General features: G+C 36.6%; 1 protein-coding gene across 8 annotated transcripts in view; it reads right to left on the bottom strand.

The window, feature by feature from the left end:
* Positions 1–25,563, bottom strand: part of CCSER1 (coiled-coil serine rich protein 1) — a 735,482-nt gene that overhangs the window by 371,138 nt on the left and 338,781 nt on the right. For all 8 annotated transcript variants that reach the window (XM_075030636.1, XM_075030670.1, XM_075030654.1 and 5 more), the window contains exon 8: positions 14,493–14,570. In XM_075030636.1, coding sequence (XP_074886737.1) covers positions 14,493–14,570 — 78 coding nt within the window. The remainder of the gene's footprint in view (positions 1–14,492; positions 14,571–25,563) is intronic.

The following is a 25,563-nucleotide window of genomic DNA, read 5'->3' as shown; positions in this document are numbered from 1 at the left end:
AAGAGCCACCTAATAAACTGAACCTCATGCAGGGCAAAAAAAGATGGCTTCTGTTGATTTAACCTAACAATTGGTGAATTCCACTAAACATCTTGGTTGTAAACGTTTTGGTTATGCTGCCAAATGTTCAGTTTTGCTCAACAGTCTAATGCTCCATTAGTCACAGCATGACAGAGTCAGGATTTTTTTCACCCCCATTACACCCAAATACCAAGGAATGAAGATGTTACTTGATATATTTAAAGAAAGTCTACTTCCTTAATCCAAAGGACTCATAGGTAACCTTCTTTAACCATTCCTAAGCCTATGTTCATCTTATGAAAACCACATCTCAACTAAAAAAAACCCAACAAACCTTGCTGATAACAGGCTGGTATGGCTGAAAAGTAGTGCAGCACAGCTTATGTATATCGTCTCTCTGCAGGGGTATCTTTTCAGCTGAACTCTTTGATGAATTTCCCTGGCAGCACTCTAAGTTTTGTAATGTAGAAAAGTCAGGTTATAAGTATCTCTTTTACATTAATCTACCTTCAGACTAATTTAATGCAGGTACAAAGTAGAACATTAGTCACATTGATTAGGATGGTAATTTTAATTAATACTTCACTGGTCCAAACTATAGGTCGGTGGTACCCCATAGTGCACATATTATGCTTTGGAAGGGACCTGGGGAGGTGTCATACCTTCATTACACAGGAGAGAAGTGACACAATCCATCTGACGTTATCCATCAGTCTGTCCATCCATTCACCCATCCATCCACCCATCTTGAATTGGACACCTTTGGCACAAGTGACTGCCCAGAAAGACTGGAACTGCAGGGCTCAGACTTCCTGTGGCTCTTGCTGTGTGAAATAACAAGCCCCAAACCTGTGGCCTGCAAGAGCCTACAGAATCACCATACCAAGCTCTCCAAACACATAGAGCAGGAGCTTTGTTTGCTTCTGAGCTTTTGTTTGACTTAAGTCAAATCATTGTTTCTTGACTACTTGTTTCTCTGCTGTTAGGTGTGCACTGACATTAAATGCCACCTTTGTTTTCAGTCATATCTTCTTACCTTTCTCCTGACAAACTACATACAGTCAGAGGTATACAAGTACCCGACAAAGTGATCAGCTGCACTTCAGTTCACAACATCATGTTTAGTTATATTTTTCACCCTGCCAATACAGCCTGAAGGGATGAAGCTGCTGCAATTGGACAGACAAACAGTAACCTCTTAGATATACCACAAAAGAACATTTGATGCACTTTAAATCATAATCATAAGCCAATTTAACTTAATCTGTTCCCTGGTGAGATATTCATTTGCTTAGATTCAGTTAGTTTTGCCTTTTTGGACCCTTCTGGGAGTACTCTTTTAAGCTAACTGCATCATGAATCTTTGCCTGCACTGTTACTTTGAATGATTCATGGAGGTGTGCAACACAGTCCTACAAACAGGTGAGCAACTGATTTCCACAAAAGTTTATGAAAATATTAGAGAAGAGATTGAATACAAATAGACACTTATACCTCATCTCCTTGTGGCAAAAGAATGACTAATTTTTTTTAGCAAATGACTGCCATTTATATTTCCACACTTAAAGCCCTTGGTGTACAGACTCCCAGAGGGGAAACAACATACAACAAAAAAAATGAAACTCATTTCCATATGACATGGGAAGAACTCTGCAGATAGAAAATAATAAGAACTGTACAAAGAAATATTTAACACTCTACACTTCCCATGAAATAATATGATGCAAACTTGAAGAATTATTTTTTCAAGCTATCTTTCCATTCCTATAAGCAAAGAATTTTTAGTATTGTAAGAGAAACTGACAGGTCACATAGTACTGATTACTTCTGTGTTTAACATTATATTGAATTGAAAGTTATCTTAAAATATAATAAATATTCCTTAGATACCACTTCTTTATTTAAGGAGAAATTATAATTTCCTACACATGATTGTGAATGGGGAGATCTGTTTGAAGCGTGGGCTTGGCTCCCCAGTTTGGGTAGCAAAGGAGTTGCAGAATTCTTGTTTTGAGTGGGAGGATTAGCCATTTGAGTAAGACATAGGTCAGTGAGGAATAACTAACAGCTGGAAATTGAAACCAGGAAAAGCAGAACCAGTTCCCCAGTCTGGGACCAGGACAGTGAGCAGTATCACCAGTACAGTAGAAATACCTCAAGCCTCTTTCTGTGAAAGGAAGACAACAACGCCTCCTCATCCTATAGGAGTGTTATGAGGATTAGTGATTGCAACAGCCTTGGCACCTCAGAATTTGTTAATATTTATGATGATCAGCCTCCTCAAATTTTCATGCTGAAGATATCTAGATGATAGGTGAATAGCATTTATATGATTGCAGTACTGATATATTAAAAAATGACAGCTTCATAACATGTTAATTTTTTCGCAGTTAATTTCATTTACTCTAAGGACCTCTTTCTGTCTAAGAGGTAGGTACATACTGCTTTATAAAATGGATTAAACTGAACAAGAATGTTGTTTTAACTTATGGACAGATAATTCTGCATTTTTTTTTTTCTTGTCATGATAAGGAATTATCATTTTGCTAACAAATTTGCATTCATCCTCATGCATCACTGAAAATAATTATGGAAATGAGATGAAGAGCACTGGAATCAACCATTCTGTGGTTATAGAGGGAGAGGGGATAAAGATATTCAGAAGAGGACACTGAAGCAAAAGGCTTGAATGATTAATAATTTAAAGGCCTGTATATATTATTCATTCAAAATGTTTATAATCATGGCAATAAACATCAAATATACAAACTTGCAATTGAAGGAGTATCCTCAAGAATATAGCAGAGCATAAAGCAAAATAACGAAGATAGCAAGAAGCCACAAGTACCATTCTGGTCAATTCTAATTAAGACAAATACCTTATTATCACAGCTAAAGGGTTTGCTTCTTGTAACTAGGGGTGACCAAATGACACAGCATACAACCTGCTTGTTTTGTGCCTGTGCAGGGCATGAGAAAGTCCTGAAATGTTTGATGTTTCTGTGGGACAGGAAAACTGTTTCTCATCCAAATTTAATTCTGTATTGATATGACAATGAGCATTCAAGTGGTTAGGTTTGAAAAATTCCTTTCCTTTCCACAAAATCCCTCTTAGTGCTGCTTAGTGAGCAGAGCACACTATGGACAGAGAAGCAAATGCACATACAGAACTGCTTGCAGAAAGATGCTGGCCTATTGAGCTTGCAAATACAGGAAGATTTATTTTATATTTAAAGAAATTGAAAATTTGATCGAAGAAAACTGACCTATAGCAATTCAAACAACAACTCAGAAACAAGAATGTCAACATTATATTCCTAGTTCCCCTCTCAAACAGTATCCTAACTTCATCCTGCTTCACAGCTGCAATACCAGCATGAAAACAATATTTAATCTTTAAAATTTTTCTCTCATAGTACTAAAAAATTCATCACGTGTGTGTGTGAAACTCCTGTAACACTGGCATGCCAGATTAACTACTTTATTTTAAACACTCACTGTCACCAGTTTTTTTCCTATTTGTCTTTTTTCATGTTTTTATTGCATCTATTTTTCTAAGAGACATAATTATACCCTGCAGATTTTCAGTTACTGCATGTTTCCTAGGCATTTTAAATTTTATGCAGACATAGCAGCCTGTGAAAGAGGTGAGGCTCTAGGTATTTTAGTGAAAGATAAACAAAAAACTTCAGCAATAGTATTCATTTGATGCTGCTTTTTAAAACTTGATATTTAATTAGCCTTGAAAACAACTCTTAATTCCTCAGATCCAATCTACCCTTCATTCAGTTTCAGATAACCCAATTTTTTTTCCTGAACTTTACTGATTTATTGAAATAAACTGGCTATTTAGGCATCTTGTTAGAAGCACCAGAAACAAAGATTTGCTTTGTACAGTCATGTGGAGCATTACGTGTTTCCCCCTTCCACTCTGTTTTGGAAGGATCCTGCCACGTGGAAGAAAAAAAAAAAAATAAAAAAAATCAATCATGCTTGTTCATTCATTTCTTGGTTACTGACAACATCCACAAACGTAACAATTACAGCAAATGGCAACGTTGATTTCAAGCAATGGAGATAATCAGACACCAGAGGAACATAACCATTGGGGGATGAAAAGCCTGTTCTAAGGTGACTTTAATCAAGTTATGATTGGGACTATACAATACTGCTGAGAGTAAATACTACAAGAGTAAAAAATTGGCTTGGAGAGAGAGGAGGTCCCTGTCTTTCCCAATTCCTAACAAAGAGCAACCATGCTGCTGACCATGATGAACTTTATAATCTGTTGTCTGGGAACTGAGCTGAACTTCTCAGCATCAATGGAAAAGGATTTCACCTATCCCTTTTTGAAATACACAGTTCTGTACTTAAGGATACCTATCCATTCATTGTTCTTATATCCTGATCCACGATGCCCTTGCTAATCTTAATCTTATCAAAGCCTACAATTACTTGGACATAAGCATTCATTGTTCTCTGCTCATACCAAGATCAAAAACTGTTTGGAGCTAACTACAAAGCCAGATCCTGTGCATTGAAATGATTGTTTTATCACAAAGGAAAGCTGCCTTTTATGAAGACAAACATCAAGTTTTACAAATAAGGATCTGGGAATCAGACGTGTCCATGATCTGTCATGTACCTAAAGAGAACTTTTTTCCACTGTGCCCTCATTAGCCTTAATTTAAGCTTTCAGAGCTCCTGTTTAAAATGGTAAACTCTATCACAAGGCTACCCATAACAAGTGTACAGCTCTTCCCCTCATAGCTGTGTAAGTTTAACACACTTCGAAAACATTATCCAAATTAAAACTGTTATACCTTCTCAACTATAGCATTCATCCTTGCTTGAAGATAGCAAATCTAAGAGAAAAAAAGAAGTTTCTTCTTTGGTTCATGTGTTCCCGCTGAATTTCTGTCCAACTACCCACTGAATATTTTGTTCATTATTCACCTGATGAGAATCAAGTTACTAAACCTGTTTACAGGTTTTTTTCCATTCTCACATTATCAATTCCTTCAACCACAAAAGCAGTGCTCTTTTTTTCCTTTTGCCCTTTTTTTAAACAGCAATTTGTAAGTGAATCATATCCACATCTGTTTAATAAAAAAGTGTTTAGAAATGTATGTTATTTAAAAACTACAGTATTTTTTTAAATTGTCACAGTTATCTGTAAGCTACTTAGAAGTACAAATGGCATTTTCCTACACATGTTCCCCATGACAACAACGCAACATACCCACGGCCTAGAGTCTAGGTTTTCAACATTTTAAAAAGAAATAAAACTGATACTTTCCATTGCCTCTATCCCCAATACCTTTCATGACTCTTGGTAGCCTCTGATAAATGAAGAAGCCTGAATAAACAGATTTCTTATTCTACACATGTGATGAGACATAAAACTTCCCTGAACTACTATTAAGAGCCAGATCATTCAGCCACCCTTAAGAACCGTTCAACAAACAAAGATCTTTTATTTTTCCTGTTTTTTAAAAAAAAATTGTGTAAAAAAGCAAAAGAAAACTTGATGATTCTTGAACAAATTATGAGGATGAAAAGGTCACCTTAAACACAAATATATTTCATCACCAATCATCAGTGTATTGAACTGTTCCGGGAGCAAGGAAAAGGGCAGAGAGTAAATGGAATGCACGTGCTGTGGCTTAAAATCAGAGTACATCACACCTTTCAGAAACAAGAAACTTACCCCAATAATACAATAAGAATGTTATACTCCTAATATTTAAATACAGGGAAAAATATTTTTTTTTCCACACAGAACTAGCTTTAATGTTGTGCAACCATACAAACATTAGTGGGAAGAGGAACAGCATCTGGAAAGTCCCAACCAAACATTATAACTCACCTAGTCCAGTTCTATCACACAACCAAAGTCTCCCAGACAAGTCAATTTCCTCAGCAAAATTAAACAGTCCAGTATAAACACATCGCTTGCAAGGGAGATTATAACTTAGCAAGAGACACACTATGACCAAGGGCCAAACTCAAAGGAGAAAAAAAACCCAACCCTCAACCCAAAACGAGGAATACAACAAAAAAATCAAACCGCAGCATCCATCACTTCTCACTACTTTGCTCTACTGAAGAGAGAGGTGGAGGAAAGGCAGGATATAGTTGGGTTTCTTAAGTGGCACAAGGTGTCTGTGTTTCAGCAATTAAATCTTGCCTTTAATTTCAGCTGATTAAAATTAACAGAATATATCCCATTCTCCTTAATAGCTGTCTAAATTGCTCATCAAAATATCTGTCTCCTTAAAATTGAGAAGAGCATTATCAAAATTAGTTAGTTATTTTTAATGTCGTACTTTTGAGACATCCAACTTGATAAGAATTTCAAAACACCAACCCTGTATTTCCTATGGTAAAGGATTATGTTTGAAAACATGTGGCTGGGTCATTAACATTACTTATTTAGACACTGGGTAAGTTTATACATATTTTAATAGAAGAGTCAAGGAACTTTTTAATGGATGTTTTCCAGTTGAAAACTTTTAGTTGATGAAGCCAAAACTTTTTTTCAAAAACATGTTTAGTTTCCATGCAAGTGTCTGTCAGAGATTTTCTGGATGAAAAATACAATTGCTGGCCAGAAAGAGAGAGAAAGACCACCTGCTACCGTGAGAATACTCATCTGAGATGTGGGAAACCCATTTTCAAGTCCCCAGTTTGTTTAATTTATTCCAGGAAGAAAACATCTGTTATTCTAACACATACTGGAAACAAAATCATTATTATTAAATAAATTCTTGCATTGCAAACAGTTCTACATTTTTATTACATCGAATGAAATTTATGAAAACACTCCAATTTTATCTCATTTACAACAATAAAACCACAAAAAATACTCTTGGGTTGGAACAGTCAATATGGATTTACATTTTCACCTCTAAAATAATTGATGGGGTTAAAATGGTCAGTACAGATTTGTATTTTCACTTCTAAAGTAATCAATGTCTCTGACATAATCCATGCCATCCATGACCTGAAGGCACATGCCACTGTAGTCAGTGGGCACTGTGCCATTGATTTAAACAAAATTTCACTCCAAAACCCTTGGAATAATTCTGCTAACTAAAAGAACGTTCATCATATTTTCAAATGCCAATGTACTCCCACGGATTTACTTATGCCTATCGGTCCATAGCCAAGGGAAATTAGGAGGATTTAATATCTGTGTTGAGATGATTAGGATGAAGAACTTTAAGTGCTCTTACTGGGGATATCAGGATCCTCCCATGAAGCTTCAAGAAAATCTTTTTTCACAGTCAGTGATAACATGTTTTCAGCAACCTGTAATGCTACAGATTTGATGACTTTTTAGTCTTAGATATAGAGTACTCAGCAGGAAAAACTCACCTTATAGGTACATATCAGAATTCATTGTGTGATCATGTGTCTGCCTGAGGGAAGGAACCTGAATGAATCTAATATTTACCCTTGTAGTATTGTTTATATTAATTTTTAAGTTATGCTGGAAACCCTGTTAACTGAAAAAAAGTAATGATGATCCTTCTGCATGCCTTTGGTTGAAGCATCATCTGTGTTTCTCATTGTTTTTGGAGATTTTAGTAAAACAGACATTAATTCTTTCTCTGTATGTGGCTACTGAGAAAATAACTGAATTTATAGCATTAAAAGCACCAATTTTGCCTAAGCCAAAGGCTTGCAATTTTGAAATACTGAACTAACCCTCACTCTATGAAGAAAGTTTCAAAAAATTAAGGAAAACATACTAAAAGAAAAGAAAATGCATGCTCACAAAATTTGGGAAAGGCAGGCATAGAGGCAGAAAGAAATCAGGCAATACAGGCATAGTTCCCAGTTTCATTCCTGATTCTTTCAGTAATTATATCAGTGACACTGGGAAATTACAGATTTTGTACTTATGCTCCCTGCAATCAAAATTAAAATTAAAAAAAGGCGGGGGGGGGGGGGGGGGGAGCTAAATCTTGTAAAAATTTCCTTGTACCAGGACAACTGTACTTCTGAGCTCACACAAGTTTTCTTGAATGATCCCGTATTTCAGGTGTTAGGGCCTTCAGCTATTAGTATTTTGTTCTCAGACCAAACTTTGAGCTGCAAGCCCTGAAGGAAATGGTAATCTCAGGAAATACCATCTTGTGTTCAGAATGTGTAAACATTTGTCTGTCTTCTCCATACATGAACCCTGGCAGATATACATTACCCACAGGCACTCAAGACCACTTTTGTCTGGGTGATAAAGTCTTCCTTAGCTATAAATCAGTCATTCAGAAAAGAATCTCCATTAAGGGGTTCTTGACGTTCACTCTCATCTACAGTCTGGTTTTTAACACTTCATTACACTTAGATTGGTTAATTAGTACCACTAACCAAACAAGGATGGACCCCCAGCCCTGGAAGTAGTCTTTTGTCCTAGTCTTTACTCTGCCTTGGGAGATTGCTTATTTAGTCTATTTGTTTCTTTTTGCTCACCCAATTTACCCTAAGAGAGCTAAATCAAATACTTTCATGTAGGGAAGTCTAATAACCCAAAGTAGCTAAGCAGTAACATCACCTGAATGATTCACTCACATACTTTATTCCTAAAATTGTATAGCAGTATTTTTAGATTATACAGTAGCTCCATTGTCTTCTGTATCTCCTCCTTTCAAAACCTGCAGGAAGAGGCAGACATTTCTGGTTCCATAGGACAGCTTTTTCAATGGACACACACAAGGTATACAAAGATGTTCAAATTTGGCCATAAACATTGTGTATTTTCAACAAGAGCAAGAAGTCAGAATCAATAGCAGACACAGAGAGCATGTTGGGAGAGAGACAACTTGTTTTCCAGACTCATTTTACAGGCCAGTATAAACTAAGACCTGAAAGAAATTATTAGGTCAAGGAAAACTGGGCAAGTATATATATATATACATATTTAATTTTTTCTTACATTAAGTTCTACTCTGATGATGTTATTCTTTGTCACTCCATTTTATATCAGTCAAAGCTTAGAAGGAGAATTTCACAGCCACATCCACACCCTGCTGAATGTGTTGATGCAAATATTACTCATGGAACAGGTGACGTGGTTCTACTCAGACAGAATTGCTGGCAGAGCCCTGTTCCTTAGGAAAAGTGTGCACAGAGCTACTGAGAAAAAGGAAAAGAGAGTGAATAAATGCACAGATGCTTCTTGCAAGAGGACCCATAATACCTATTTCTCACTTCTACCTTCAGAATAAATTCAGTGCTTTTGTAGATCTCATATACTATGATGATAAAGACTATGAAACAAATCAGATGTATAAGTCTTTTCTCAGAAATTACAAAATGGAAGGCTTTCATCAAAGGCAGAAAGCTGCTGTGATGACGTGACTTTTGAAAGTCTGTGCTACACCAGTAAGACATAAGGAGTGATAGAGAAAGTGAATATTGATACAGGAATTAAAAGTAAAGAGTGGGAGGAATTGATTAAACCACTGAAGAATTATGAGAGACTAGTTTCAAATAAGATGGAGATTGGGGCAGCAGATTAGGAGAGGTGGGGTTGAGTGAGTTATACTTCTATAACCCTATTTACTTTAGTAGAAATACCAAAAATATTTCTGTAACAAATAAAACCCAAAAAACACAGAGGCTTCAGAGCTTACATGCTGCTCAGTGCAAGCAGAAATTCAGGTGGAGGGTGGAATGAGAGGGACAAGAGCTAATGAGGCCTCCAGCCCATGAAAGAGGATCACTGAACCCTAACCTCTATCTGCCCACGGGTCATAATGTCTATGTGATTATTTCAGACTCTGTCTTGAAAACAAAAAGAAACAATACATTAAAATAGTCTTATTCAAAGAAGTGCCAGCAAATACTTAAAATATTGGAAATAATGCATTTAAGGAAGAGAGGGTAAATAGGCTGGCTGTGTGTCAATTAGCATAAGAAGCTTTTTGAAATACAGGCCCAATTTGTTGTCATTGTTCCTGTCTAAGGTAGGACAAGATCTCATTCTTCAGCTACATATGTAAAGTCACACTATTGTCACTGTCATATTGATTAATTCCAAACATCTGCAGTAAAAATATTAATCTGATTATTGACCAGATGGAAAATTTATCTCATGTTAAAGATGTATGCACAAATGTCATGAGCTGACAGAGAGTCATGCCCATTAGTGACTGCAAAGATCTGCATTTACAGAGCCTGCAGAGCTGCAGGATGAATGGCGGAACTATTAGTATAGACCTAATTTAGTATAGATCTATACCTTATTAGACCTTGGTGGTCTTAGCAGTGGTAATACTGCTAAGGACTGTTAGCTTCTGCTACTTGTGCTGGCACTTCCACTTCTTACTCAGGGAATTAGCACTGAAACTATTAATTACAGAAGTCAGAACACAGTAAGATAAAAAATACTGAAGGAAATTCTCAGCTCGCTCAAAGCAGAAAAGAAAGAATGTAAGGATTTTTTTCATATGTTTAATGCCAATTAGTAAAGCATGGTTGAGATTAATCATGGAATTAAAAAGCAATTAAACATTGCTATACTAAATTACTATTATGGTTACTATTTACAACTTGGTTGTGGCTAATAATGAGTGAGACTGGTGCTCTTTATAATAGAAAATGTATGATTAGGTAATATTAGCTATCTTACGTACCAAATGGTTGTCACAGATCCTTTCTTAAAAATGTCTGTCACTATATTTTAGAATAACTTAAAAAATAATAAAATACTACTATAATAAAGCACAATATAGTAAGTAGGAGAAGGGAACAGGTTCTAAAAAATGGCTGAGATATTGCTTGGTAAGTTGACCTTTCAGAAATACCCACTCCTTCACTGATCTTCTAAATGAAAGGCAAGATTATTTTTAATTACAGCTTATGAGCATAGATATAAGTATTCATAATTAAAAGTCACTCACATTTAAGCCAGCTACAGTTTTGCTATTATAACGCAGAATAACACTTGAGTTAAGGTTGCATGACAAATACCATTCTGCTCTGCTGCATTTCAAATTCTTAATTCTGAAATTTTTCAACTGTGACATAACTTTTTTCCCCAAGATGAGGTTCTAATTCTTCAAGGAATTTTATACAGGGACAGAAGGATAAACTTCTGTTCAAAGGAAGATCCTCCCTACAGAAAAGTTTAAGTGCAAAATCACCAACAAAGAAGGTGTTCTTTTGTGAGAGAAGAAATAAACTTGTCCCATAATACAGGAAAAGATCTTGTTTTTTTAAATAGCTTTAACCATGGAAAGCAGCAGAAAATTCAAAGTTGGAATTTGACATAAAAATAACCCTCACTAAAAAGAAATGTCTATGAGTTTTATCAAAAAATGGTTTAGAAAAGCTTTTCAAAAGAGCACTGTCTGCATACATGTCTGAACAGGATTTTCTTCTAAGCTTTTGAAGGGCACGGCTAGGGAAGACTGCTCGGAACACATGTGTCACTAACTCCACAGAGAGAAGGAAACCCAAAGCCACATGAAAAATTGGTTGTACTTCTGGCTACTATGCAAAGTTGCTGATTCCTCAAGCAAAACCAAATTCCAGTGCTATGTCACTATTTACAACAGTTATGGAATGAAGGTTGCTGAATGGCATTAATGATACGTTTATGTTTTAATTTTCTCAAGGTTGCTTTTAGGATTAAATAGCACTGGAGTTGGTTACCCTTATTTCTTACTCAATTGTTTTCTATTCCTTTTCTTAGGTATCCCTGACACTCCTTTAAAGGTCCTGTCTCACCATAAGTAAAACATAATGATTCAAATAAAATTATGGTATAAAATGGACCCAGGTGGAGTATCGCTTGCGGTACCGGAAAAGACTTTGCTCCAAATATTCCTGAGTATGGTCTCGCACAATTTGGATCTTTCTGGCAGTGCTGCATTTCACAGCCTGTGCAATATATTGTGAAAATGGTAGCCGAGGTCAGTGTTACCAGAGCTAAGATGCAACACGCAAGGACTCCCATGGGAAACTTGCTTCCGGCTTTCCTTAGATTAAATTCAAAATCTTAAAATGTTTTTGAACAAGCTCAGGTTCTCCTTCATATTCATAGAGCACATATCCTGTGGGATTAAAAATGACAGGCATCTGCTTTGGTAAGGTTGGACGTAATAAGAGTACGATGACAGGATTTGCATTCTTTCTTTATGCAGAAATGCAGACTTCTTTTTGAAGATGAATTGATAAAACCCAAGAAAGGACAGTTCTCTTTCTTGGTATAAAACCAGGTACAATTGAGAACAGGGGCTTGGTTTCATTTCACAGTCCAATATAAAAGCTCATTAGCTCAGAGATCTTCAACTATCCCAAAGAGATGCAGCATTTATACTGTGCTGCTTCGTTACACCTGTGTTTTCAGAACCACAGAATGGAATTTCTTTTTCAATCTCCAATTCTACAGCAAGGAGGTGGGAAAGGTTATTATCATGTTGCTAAGGGAAATGCATCATCCCGTCATCAAAAGCCAATATTATAGACTGACAGTATTTGGAAAGAGTTATGGCTTGTAAAACCAGTCATTCACATTACTACTGGAACAATATTGCTCTCTCTTGGAGTGAGTCAGGGAAAATAACAGAAACTGTTACATTTTATATTACTTTTATTTCTATTTAAGGGCACTGGCTGTGAGATGTATTGGACTTTTTCCTGGTCTGGCCTCCATTTTACTTGAATTCCAAACAAAAATGTTTCCTATTTTGAAAATTGACTGAAAATGAAAGATTAAATAACACTTCCTGCCCTTTTTTTTTTTCAGTTTCTTGTACCATTTTCTACTATAAAATATAAAGGAAGGAGACCTTTAATATGAAGAAATACCTTCATTTTTTATTAGAGTAACTATTGTACTTCAAAGAAGTCATTTACAACCCATTTTGAGCTATACAAGTACCATTTCCTTTAAAAATAAATAAAGGCACTACGGTGTATTTGTCAGAGTGCTCCTTATGCAAAGAGAGCAGTGTTTGCTTACCTCAGCTGTGAATTTAAGCATGAGAGTTTATTGTAACTATTTCAAGTCAGATTTTCTTACCTCTTACACATTTATCTGAGCTGAGCAGCCCATTTCTTTGTATGTGACATACCTTAGTGGTTTCCCAGGCACAGGGAGAAACAATAACTACCAAATCTGCCTTATAATGTTGAGTAGACTTTAATGTGCGTTTAATGTAGTTTCCCAAGAAAAAGACGTGTGCTCTAGTATCTTGGCACAACATTTCTCAATTTCAGCCAAATCTGATTGAGAGCTAGGGGTCTTGGAAACATTAAACCCCAAAAGAGGAATGAGAATCAGTGAAGAGCTGACCACAGATATCCCATCTGTACCTCCACTGATGAAACCATCAAGCAAGAACAATCCTTAACCATTCTAGTAACAGGAATCAGCTGGCTAGCTAGCAGGTTATGAACTGCAGAGTACAACTCTTGCATAGACATACAAAATATGGGAAAAAGAAAAAAAAAGCCCAAGTTTTTTTATGAGGTTGGCCAGGTCTGAAGGAGGCTGGTATTTCCTGCACTGGAGGCTTGTGCAGGAGACACAAACTTTACGTCATCAAACTTCATTAATTCTACTTCCTCGGTTTTAATTCAGTGTCATCACAAAGCAACTGAAAACACAACCCAAGCTACTAATTGTTTTCATACAGTAGGTGGAAACTTACTGGGGAAAGGGGAAATTTTAAAATGGATGTTCCTCTGAGTGTAACTTTGTCCATATTATGACACATGTTTAAGACAATGGTGCTGAAAAACCAAGTTCCCTCTTCCTTGTCTCAGCAAACAACTGGCAAGGTGACTGCTTTGCTTGCAGCTGCAGCACCGCTCTGAATATATACCTGGGTGGCCTCAGGAGACCTCTTCCAAGAGGCGGGCTCTGCCTAAAGCCATTCTGTGTCCCAGGGCTGGATACCATGAAGTCAGGTGAAAAAGTGACATAGGGCCACTTGTTCCTTGCAGCTTGAACCTTACAAAGTTGCAGATACTGTCCCATCATTTATTATTAAAATTAACTAAAATGACAGGCCTGTGGCTTACACTGGATTTATGCCAAAACTGTTCTTTGACACACCTTTAACAACTCCTGTATTTTTGCAGTAAGTAATCGCTGTTTCATTAAAACACATACTTGCAATATAAAGAGAAATCTGTTGACGAAAATGACATACACGCATATACAGGAATGCACATATCAAAATGTATCACCAGCAGATGAGAAGGATAAAAACACAGTCTTATAAATAACAGTTTATAGCTCTAGTCTGCTAGAAAAATAATCCTCTCAAAACTAATAATGTTTTATTCTAGGTATTTCTTGAAAACTGCATGGTGTATATATAAGAACATCTGCTGATATCACAGTAATTTAAAGAAAAGGAAGCAGTAATAATAGCACTTCATAGTACACCAGATAACACGATAAGCCAAAATTCATATACAATACTTATTATGAAATTAATTCACCATACCTTGAAAAATAACGGCTCCTCAGGAAGAGGGCTAACAGGGAGTGAGGTGGTGCTACTAGCTGGACTCATGTCCGTACTCTGAAAGAAAAGCACACAGGAGGTTGCATTTCCAATCAAGTTCTACAGACATCTTTTTACATTTGGGGAAAAAACCCAAAGAGCCCAAAACCAACACTGAAAATCCAACAGAATTAGATTGACAAAGCAACTGCAATCTGTACGGTATTTACCTTTAATTAGTAAAAGTATTTCACTAACGAGGAAGTACTTTGCATTTTCTTTATTTTAAGTGAACTCCCCATTCAAAGACTGAAGCATATGCACAAGTATGCAAACATACTGTGTCTACAAAAGAGTAATGCAAGAGGATAACTGAGAACACAAAATTTTGTTCATATAGAACAAGCTATGATATACAATTTTTTTATTATTATTTTTATTGTTTTTAGATGGCCCAATAGTAAAGGTAGAAGGCAAAATTAACAGGAAAGCAATATAGTGCAGGAAAGTATTTGGATCCAAGTTTAAAAAAAGATCACTTTCATATGAGTCAATATATCTTACAAATGAGCACTAATATATGAAAAAAAACAGTGAATACCAAAGCTAATAATGAAAATAAGTCAGTATACTTCAATGGACCTATCCAGTCAAAATGCTTGAAAGATTGATCTAAAAATCCACTCCTTTTTTAGGTAATATTTCAGTAACCTGTTGGTTAGCACGGTCATTATTTTTACAGATGTGACAGATATGAAAAGAAGTGTGGAAACTTAATAATTTGGAACAGTAATAATAATAGAATAGCAAAATCTGGATTTAAAAGAACACACAAACAATACCAAGATTGTTCTGGAGAAAACCAGAATTTATTATACTTCTTGGGAAATAAGTCCTTAAGTGCTAAAATGAAAAAATCCACTACCACCACCACCAATAAAATAGAAAAGATGTAATGGAGAATATAAAAAAAAAAAGTTTGCATGGGCTAGAAGTTCATTTCCTTTTCACACTGTGGCACTGCAACGCAGAATGATTTAATGAATTCAACTCATGCAAGTAACTAATCAGATACCTGGTTTCACATCACTATGAATCTATTATGACCCCTTCGATAAGTCCAAATTCTGCAAGTGAAGAATACTGCTCCACCCATGAAGTTCTAACAGTTCATTCATCAGAAGATTTTTATGCAGAGATACCATATTTTATTTAACCAATTGGTACAGGATGAAAACTGAGATGAAATTTTGGGTATGAAATCCCTATGTCAGATCTGAAATAGCAGGCACAGACTTCAAAGTTAACACCTACAGAGAAGATCACTGAGTTTAATTAGATATGTAACAGTTACACCATACCTCAAAGCAAAGGCAATAGTTACTTGCTAAATAAAAGGGATTCAAATAAAGGAGAAAGGAGAGGGCCATGGTAATTATTACCTAAGAGAGAGACCGAGACAGGTAGTTTATAGCCGATGGAACACAGAGAAGTTGTTGAGGAATAAGGGAGATTATAACATGTCAGAAAGCCAATATCTTTGTTGAATCCATTACTTTGGTATGCAGAAACATTACACATTTTAACATGGACTCCTGCACTTGATCATCAACGAAGCTGACTGATAAAATTTACTAAAAGGAGGTGAAACATAGCTCTTTTAGATTAAACTCAAAGTGCGGACAAACCAGGAGACCTCCTCTGTGACAACATTCTGCCTCAAAAGCCAACAGTTCAGCTGAGGACAATTTGTCTTTTAATTTACACAGAATAGAAAAAAACTAAGGAAAAAAATATCAAGTAGCTGCTTTCCAAACCAAATCAAGTGCCCTAATTTGCAATTAGAAGTGCGCAGGAAGGCAGTCCAATCTTTTAAGCATTGAAATAGCCTCAGTATGCAGATCTTGCAAAGCAGATTGGTACATGTACGCTACATGAGCTGCAAGTTCTTCAGTGATAGCTGGAATCTAAGAAAGGTCGAGCAGCCCTGAGGGTGGCGAAGTTGCTTTGACAAAACATCTCAGGGCACATCCACACGATGGCCTCAGAAAAACATCCACTCTTCCGTGATAACTGGACATGAGCCAGCCCAGGTCTGGATGCCATGCTGATGTGGCACTGTGCCTGAACTAGAAAGGCTGCTGAGAGGTGGGGTGTATTAGTAGGGGCACCGTGATCATATAGCTTCCGGACTGCAAATGGTTTGAGTCTGGCCAGACAGGAGCATTGGCAGAAGAGCCTGTGTCTGTCTACAGCTGTCCATATATACATACCCTCAGTGGCCCCTCCAACAACTTCAGTAACTTTCCTCTCTAAGGAATGCAGAGCAACTTCTCTGCCAGTGTAAATTAATTCAATCCAGTGGCACTAACACTGTTTATTATAGCGGAGAATTGAGTGAGACAGTACCAAAAGGGTTGTTTTTCGAACTATTAAAAAAAACCCTTCCAAACTAATCACTGTTTTGAGAGATGTTGTCAGCTTGCCCTCCTGAAGGGACATATTAACAATTTCAAACAACATCACATGTCCCACCTAAATTTACCGTCCACAGGGTATTTGTCATAATCACACTTTGCAGTTTAAAGCGTCCCATACATACAAAAAACCCACCACTGTAAGGAATTCACCCAATGAGGACTTTTTATTTGATCCTGCTTAAACCAATTCTGTTCTCATAATCGCTGCAAGTCTCACTTGAAGTTGATAGGTTTTATTATAAATTAAACAGAAGATGCTACACCGTTAGGCTATAATCATATCTTATAAGTCGTAGTAGATGTTAAACATCATTTGTATCATAATTATACATATTAGGCAAAATTAGGTAAATTAGGACATCTCCTAATTTTGCAGTACTTAGCTGTGCAACTGCAATGTTTTAAAATGTATTTTTGATGCACAGTGATACCACAGCTGGGTTTTGTAGACTGAGCCTTTTCCCTGTATTGCTGGAAACCTCTGAGTGTTCTAGAGGGCAGAGAATTTGCAAAGCTTTAATGACCTAAACTCTATTTTTTTAAATGTCTGAATACCAAGTAATTCAAGTATTTATCAGAATAACAGTTTAGAAAATACCATCTTGCCCACGTCGAAAACAACCCTGTGAGCTTTTCTTTTAGTGCTCTTAGGCCATTTTTTAAATTTGGAGTGGGCTGTTAAAGTACAGACAACGGACATTATTAGAATTTTGCTGATAACTGTTCCACGATTACAATGGTCAATGCTCAAGTTTTCTTCTAATTTCTAGAGCTGATCAGATTAAATATACATCATCTTTATTGTGCAACTGAAGGGATACCATGGACTCACTGCTAGGCCGTGATAATAATTTATCCTTGGAAAGCAATGTTAAAAATGTGATTAACTATCAGGAAATTTCTTGATAATGAGGCAAAGGAAGAAAACAAGTCTAAGAGAACTAACTTTTCCCACTTCTGCATCCTGTTTGGAGATCCAAGATCAGGATCCTGCTTGTGGACAGATTTCCACCATTTTCGCTAGGGGAATGAGAAAGCACCTCTTTCTGGAGCTGTTTTAAAGTAGTTACAGACTTGGTTTTGTTTTGTGTTCTTCCACTTCTGTATACCTGCCTCAAAACAGAATGTTTCATAAACCTACATACTGACGTAAATTGTCTAATGGCATATTAGAGAATGAAGTCAGTGTTTTTCCAGCAATAGAGAAGATCAAGTATATATAAATGCACATTGTTAAAACCATGTTCCTTTGAAAATGATAGTATCTTCCAGTCTTCAGCAACTGTTCTTTAAATGAAAACAGATTTACCTCACCTCATAAATTGGGATTTTTCTCACTACAAACCCTTGTCTTTAATCTGATCTTCTCTAGGGAGAGGCCTATGTATCAACCTTCGTTAATTGTACCATAAAATATGGACCATCCACTGTATATCATCCACTGACAGAAGCCAATTTAATTTGCTATGACTGCTTTTCAACAAGGGTAAACACTGCAATGATAGTTGGCAGACACTGACTTCTCTGGAGATCAGTATCACAATTTATTGATCTAAGAAGTTAATACTGACAGAGAAAATCTTCAGTGGATATTACAGCTTCAGATCAAATAAATCTTTATAATAACTGAAGAAAAGAAAAGACAATCTGTGTACTTTATAGCTTTTTCTAAGGAGTACTGGATGATTGTTGAACTGACTTTCAGGATGATAGGTTTAGTTGTATCATAAGTTACGCCAGTAAGTATCATTTTATAATCTAGAAGTTGAGTAGAACTAGGAAATTAAATAACTGCAGTCAGCAAGCTCAGTAATGACATTTTGATATACTGAAGGTAATCAAAGACCTGCAAATGGATTTATTAATGGATCTGCACAACATCGCTATGAAATACTGTGCTTAAATATTATTAACCCATTTTATCAATGAAAGTGAAAAAGAAGGGGAAGTGATTTGCTCAAAGCTATGAAGGGCTCTTAAAAACAAAGATAGAAATCACGAACTCACAAGTCCAAGCACTCCAGTTGTTCATCCAGAGTGTGCAATGCTCCCCTACTTACTTTGGAGCGCTGCGATTCCTGTAGTCTCTATATTATTTAACATCATGAACAGTTTTTGCTGACACATACACTTCGTGCAAATAAAATTACTATAAACAATTGAGGCCAGAAAAATAAAAATTAGTTTTGAGAAGAAAAAAATAGCAGACACATGAAATGAGCTTTCACCTCCCACCCCCCACCATGTTTGATTAATTTTCCCCAACATCTCCAATCTCACTCACTAAGAATGGAAGTGCCTCCTCAAAATGTGTTTAGGCCTATTTTCTAACACCTTTGAATACATACCAGGTGGTTATTTATAAACCTATTTCATGTGTCTTTTATTAGTAGGTATAGTTAATTATTCTTACTAATTACTAATACATGCAATTATCAGCTGAGACATCCAGTATTTGCCAGGTCCATTGCCTAGAGCTTACTGCTCCTATGGTTTAGAAGGCTGCACAGGTCTTGCATCTGACCTGAGTTACTGTAGCTCCCGTTGCAGGGGCAAACCATAAATTACAGCTGCTACTGCTTCTTGCTACCTCTTTTTATGCTAGTACATGAGGTGTGGATAGCCAAGTGAGTTTTTAGTGATTCAATTTCTACTGATTCTCAACCAGCACTTAGTATACAGGTGGACAGATTAGCCTCGATTCCTCTTAGAATCTAAGCAAACCTTATCACCTGAGCTGTGAAATGCCAAAGGAAAATTTCACTTTATTTTAAAAAAGACACTGATCTGTCACTTAACAGCATTTGTATGTCTAGTATGGTTTATTTTAGATGACTGAGTTCTCAGCAACTCTAAGCAAACATATTTAATGTAATATTTTGCACAATAATTTTTTTCAGTAAGAAGGGATCAGGATGAAGACATTTTGTTGACTGCTATTTGTTTCTACTTTGAAAAATACCTGGAAAGATGCTCTTTTAGCCTTTTAATTAGGCTAAATTAATTATAAAGCCTATAACCAGTAAGCAACATAAAGAGTATATAACCAGTTCATGGTTTGTTGCAGCGCTACAGTGTTTGAAATAGTTTAGTCTCAGATTATGTTTTTGCATTTTTTAATTTATATTTAATATATATTTAATTTACTCAAATATTAAATTTACTAAGCTAGCTATCTCCCCTCTCCTTATATTAAATGCAGAAATGTAAAAATACTGAAGTACCAGGCACAAATTACTATTATTACCTGCTTTTCAGTTTCTAAAAATCCCAATATGAATATATCTAACATATAAAACGTCTGATAACTGGCACAAGGAGAACACCTTAATAAACATGGCTTTAAATTTGTAAACAAAGTAGAAAGCTGAACTAAGCCTCTAAATAGAGGCACAAGAACTGGAGGTTGCTGGTGTACAATTGAGTACATACAGAGGGAAAAAACCAGTCTGTTTTTATAAGCATATAAATGTCACATTTCTCATAATAGAAAATGACATATATATCACTATATAACTAACAGATTTATTTAACAGCAAATATCCCTTCCTTTCTGCTCTTTATTTTCACCTTGATTTTTCATTGCTCATTCTTCCAGTTTGTCTTCATACCCTGCTTTCCTTCACAAGACTTGTAACAAACAGAGACACAAGTTTCCTTGGTCAGATTACTTCCTGGCACACAGAGGTTAGACGAAGGGTCTATTAATATGTAGGAGAAAACCACTTTTACCTTCCCAAACAGCAAATTCAGCTCCAGTTAATCTCTAAAAACCCCCTTCACTTCTATCTGCAAGCAGAATGTAATTTCAAAAGTAATTTGGTCAATGACTTTGGGGTTAACATCTCTTTGTGAAGAGTACTGCAGAATCATCAATGACTGTCACTGTGTAAGTTGGGACTGCTACTATGATGCATTATATTAAATGCAACTCCAGTCATATTTTTATCCTAATGAAAACCAGGGTGTTGCTTTCACAGACGCAAACGCTTTGTTGACAACACAGTGGAGAACTGATTTCCTTGAGCAAAACTCTACTCTGTTTTCAGTTTCTATTGTTTCTTTCATACTTCATTGACTATACTATCCAGCCTTGACATTTTGTTATTGTATATTCTTCCCTAATAATATCATATAACATCAGCTTTTTCTGCTCTTTCAGCAGTCAATTGAGAGAACCAAGTACTCTCCTGGGATTTTAATCTTCAGGCTGCCTATTTCAATTGCTTTTATTTCCTTGCAGGAGATCTTTCAGGTTCAAATATATTTTGCTCAAAATGCATTCAGTTTTGTAGCAAATATGACGGTTGTCTCATACAGTTGGTTCAGTGTTTGGGTTTTTTGTTTTGTTTTTTTTTTTAACTCCAGTCACAAAGACTTTCTCTTTCTCCAAAGTCTGCATCGTAGCACTAAGAGTAACTACACTGATAATCCATACTACAGCCATAGCCTGAATCTGGAAGAAAATGTCTGCATCCATTCAAAGAAGATTCTATCAGTAAAGTATCTCTGGGCTCTCTCAAACTCCTACATCTTCCCTGCATACAGATCCATCATTTTTCTACCCTTCCAAATAAAACACTTAGGAAAGAAGTAATCAATTAATTAAACCGAGAAGGATCAAATCTGATAACAGAATCGCCTTGTCTCCCCCTCCCTTACACATTCCTGTATGTTCTGCATCATTACATAACATAACATACTGGGACCAAGATATAAGCTGGAGCCAAAAAGGATCAGATATTAATACAAACAGTAGATGCACCTACAACTACATTAAAGAGGATAAAAAACATAGACAGGATATACATTTATATGCTTCTGGATATGTGAAAGTAACTGTCTTGGTGGGTTAGGAAAAAAATGCTCCTGAAAACAGGTTGTTCTGTAAGTTCCTCTGAAGTATCCGCAGATGGCCACTGTTGAAGCCAGACATGGATTTAGGTGCCAATTTCAGCAAAACAGTTCCTATGCTCACATACTCATACAATTAACTATTTTCTATGAAGCTCTGAAAGATGTTCATGATGTCCTTACAGCTTGTGTAACATCTTTTTTAGTCTACAAGAGAAAGACGTGATTCCTTCAAGACAAAAATCTATTTGCACCTGCTATTAATGAATATTTTTCTTTAAGGTACACATTTTCTCACACACTAAACTCATGTCCAAAAAACTACACACACTTTACTGTTCAGTACATCCCTTTGCGCTTAAGTACATCGGGATATAGGTGGTATCTCCAGCAACACTGGTCAGTTTTCTGCCTACAGTTTCCATGACACATATTGTTTTCATCTGAATGAGGACAATGTTTCATAACATTAATAAAACTTATTTTTTAAATCTGAACATAATGAAGCCAGCCTAATTTTCATTAATAATTTGCTGCTCAATTGTCAAGTTGTTTTCTACCTTTATTTTACTTTGTAAGCATCAAGAACAACATTGCCAGATTTTCACACTGGTGTTTTAATGTGCGGCCATGTTTTATTTTTCTGTGTTTCTCAAAAAGATTCAGATGCCTTCAACTGCTATACGTTTCACTGAGGTTTTAACAAGCCACTTTGCACTTTCCAAATGTTGTGACTGCAATTATTCTCACTTCTTCATCAGTTCTCAGAAGGGTTTTTACAATTTCAGTATGGAACCACTTCTGACAGGGTATTTTAACTTATTTAGATGCAGAGGCTTCATTCTCAAAACTGTCTTGAGTTCCCCAATAACAGCATAAAGGAAACATTTTAAACATCTGTATGTGTCTGCTGCTAAATTAAGGAAGACAGATATTTTTTTTTTCCCCACTGCAAGAAAAGAAGCAAGTGACATTTAACAATTTGAAATATGCTTTCCCTGGCTGCAACACTTCTTCTGCATGATGTCGTTAGAAATAAAAGGTAAACGTTTAGTAAGTTTTGCCACATTATTTGCTTCACAATGTTTTTAATAGTAATGTTCTTTAATGTTTTTAACAAGTTGAAACCCTTTGTGTAATATAAGGCAATATTTCAGCTCCTGTGTCCTGGTTTCAGCTGGGACAGAGTTAACTGTCTTCCTAGTAGCTGGTACAGTGCTATGTTTTGAGTTCAGTATGTGAAGAATGTTGATAACACACTGATGTTTTCAGTTGTTGCTCAGTAGTGTTTAGACTATAGTCAAGGATTTTTCAGCTTCTCATGCCCAGCCAGGGCACAAGAAGTTGGCACAGGACACAACCAGGGCACCTGACCCTAACTGGCCAATGGTGTATTCCATACCATGGGACGTCCCATCTAGTTTAGGAACTGGGAAGTGGGGGCGGGGAATCGCCGCTCGGGGACTGTTCTTATCTCAACCCACGAGTTTTACTTCTTTTCCTGATTTTCTCCCCCATCCCACTGGATGGGGGGGGAGTGAGTGAGCGGCTGCGTGGTGCTTAGTTGCTGGCTGGGGTTAAACCATGACATCCTGAAAGGTAGAAATCCTGATTACCATAGACACAGTTTTGAAGCATGCTAAGCCTGCTTTTTAGTTTAGCAAGCAGGTTCCAAAGTGGAGTTGGTCAAGGCAGAACAAATATTCCTTGATTTTGTAAATACATGGTATGCTGAGTTTCTGCCTTCAGACAGCAGCTTTCATTCTTAAGGGAAAGATTAAGAAGAGTAAGGCACAACAGGAAATTCAACTCCCACCCTGGCAGGGGGTTCAACAGAAACTACCCCAACTGCAGTAGGCTCTCCACAGTCTTTATAGCTCTACTTGTTCCTCTTCCTTTCTCTAGTGTAATGCTTACTTCTCTTCCCATCAGCTCAAATCAAGATCTGTCAAGATTGCCTGCTCTTTCTTACCTCTTAGGGTACTTGCACAGCATTGTACTTCCCACTCCCACACCCATTCCATCACCAACACTACTCCTGTCGTACCATCCATATGAACCTGAAAGTCTTCCCACCTTCTCTACCTTTCTCCCTTCCTTTGGTCGACACCCAGCCCCTTCAGCCTATATAGAGAGGCTGATATATATAATATATTAGAATATATATACACTAAATATAAAGTATATATAGTAAATATATTAATATATATTTTATATATATTTAGATATAAAAATACACACACTCAAAACTGACTGAAAGAATCTATGTAGTTGCTGTGATGTAGCAGCTGTACGATTGGTTTGCTACTGAAAAGATACACAGTGAAGCTGGTCAAATACTGCATGACTGAAAAATATCTCAGGTTTCACTACAGTGAACCTTCACTTTGACACAGTTTCTCGGCCCCAAGCTCTGTACGATCTGGGGAGGCCAAACTGCATTGCTTAAGAAACCGATGCAACTTGCCAAGGAATGGAGGAGTTAAAAGTTGCCTGTACTAGTACTTAGGCATTGCATTATCATTATTTTTAGAGCCCTCAGCTGAGCATTTTGTTTTCATTTTTGTGTTTTGCAATGGAATTATATATTAAACTTGCTGAGATATCTGAACAGCATTTTATAAAGCCATTAGCAATAAAATATTCATTTTTCATTTATATTATGTCCAGGAATACAAATGAGTATAATTTCTTCCTACCCTTCAACATTAATAGGGAAACCAGGGAGAAAAATTGAACACACCTTTCACATTCATTTAACTACAATAAAATATAAAGAGCTTTTCAAATGAAAAATACTTTGAAAAAATAAATACTGTCTGTAGTCTTTGGAAGTATTGTTACATGCATCTCCACTATTGTATTTATATATTTATTTATTTTCTTGTTTGGTAATTCTACCAGGCAAGGTTAAGGTACTGGCTCAATCACCATGTGATAAATCAGTATTCCTTGAAACAGCCTTGGTAGAACTATTATAAAAATAAATCAGCAAGAGTCAAAGCAAATGAGGAGACATGTCAGCAAACTCCTAGGCTCGTGTCACAGGCTAGGAGTTTATCCATATTCATGTTGTGCCACGAAGCAGCTGGCACCCTGGCTTATCTGATGGCAATCTCTCTACATGGCTCCATTGAGTTTATTTGCTTCTTTTCCCTTCCCCTTGCATCCACCACTACAATTTTAGCTCTCAGCAGCTGCCACTGCTTACGAGAATCTCTGTAGGCTCAGTTATGACAAAACCAGAAGTTTTTCTTGGCATTGCCATTGCATCTTTCACTCCTCAGCACCACAGAAGTGATGGCAGGTGCTAACACCACTTGGCTCCTGCAGGGAGGCCGTGTGGTTGTCACTGCATCTGCAGCTTCCAGAGGCAAGCTTGTGCAGAGCAAACTGCATGTGACTACCTCATCCTAGGCATGAGCTGTCATCTGAGTTACAAGCAAAAGCTAGTTCCCTGACTTCTTCCTAAAACCCCCAAGAACTCCAACAGAACTTGATATCCAAAAGGATATAAAACAACACCCAGAGAGCTCATAGGATCTGCAGGCAGCAGAAACACTCTGGGTTTAAGTGACGTCTGTCAGTAGAGCTGGGCTGAAGAGCCTGGCTCACATTATTCCTTTTGTACTCTGGCTCTTACTGCTGCTCCCAACCTTGCAGGGGTGTTAAGTTCAAAACAAAAATTTCATCAGTCTGCTTTTTCATGCCTCTTAAAGTTGGGACAATTTTCTATT

This window comes from Buteo buteo, chromosome 1 (genome assembly GCF_964188355.1).
Source record: "Buteo buteo chromosome 1, bButBut1.hap1.1, whole genome shotgun sequence".
In the NCBI taxonomy this organism is placed as follows: domain Eukaryota; kingdom Metazoa; phylum Chordata; class Aves; order Accipitriformes; family Accipitridae; genus Buteo; species Buteo buteo.
The sequence above is the reverse complement of the archived record's forward strand: the minus strand, read 5'-3'. Positions and strand labels throughout refer to the sequence as shown.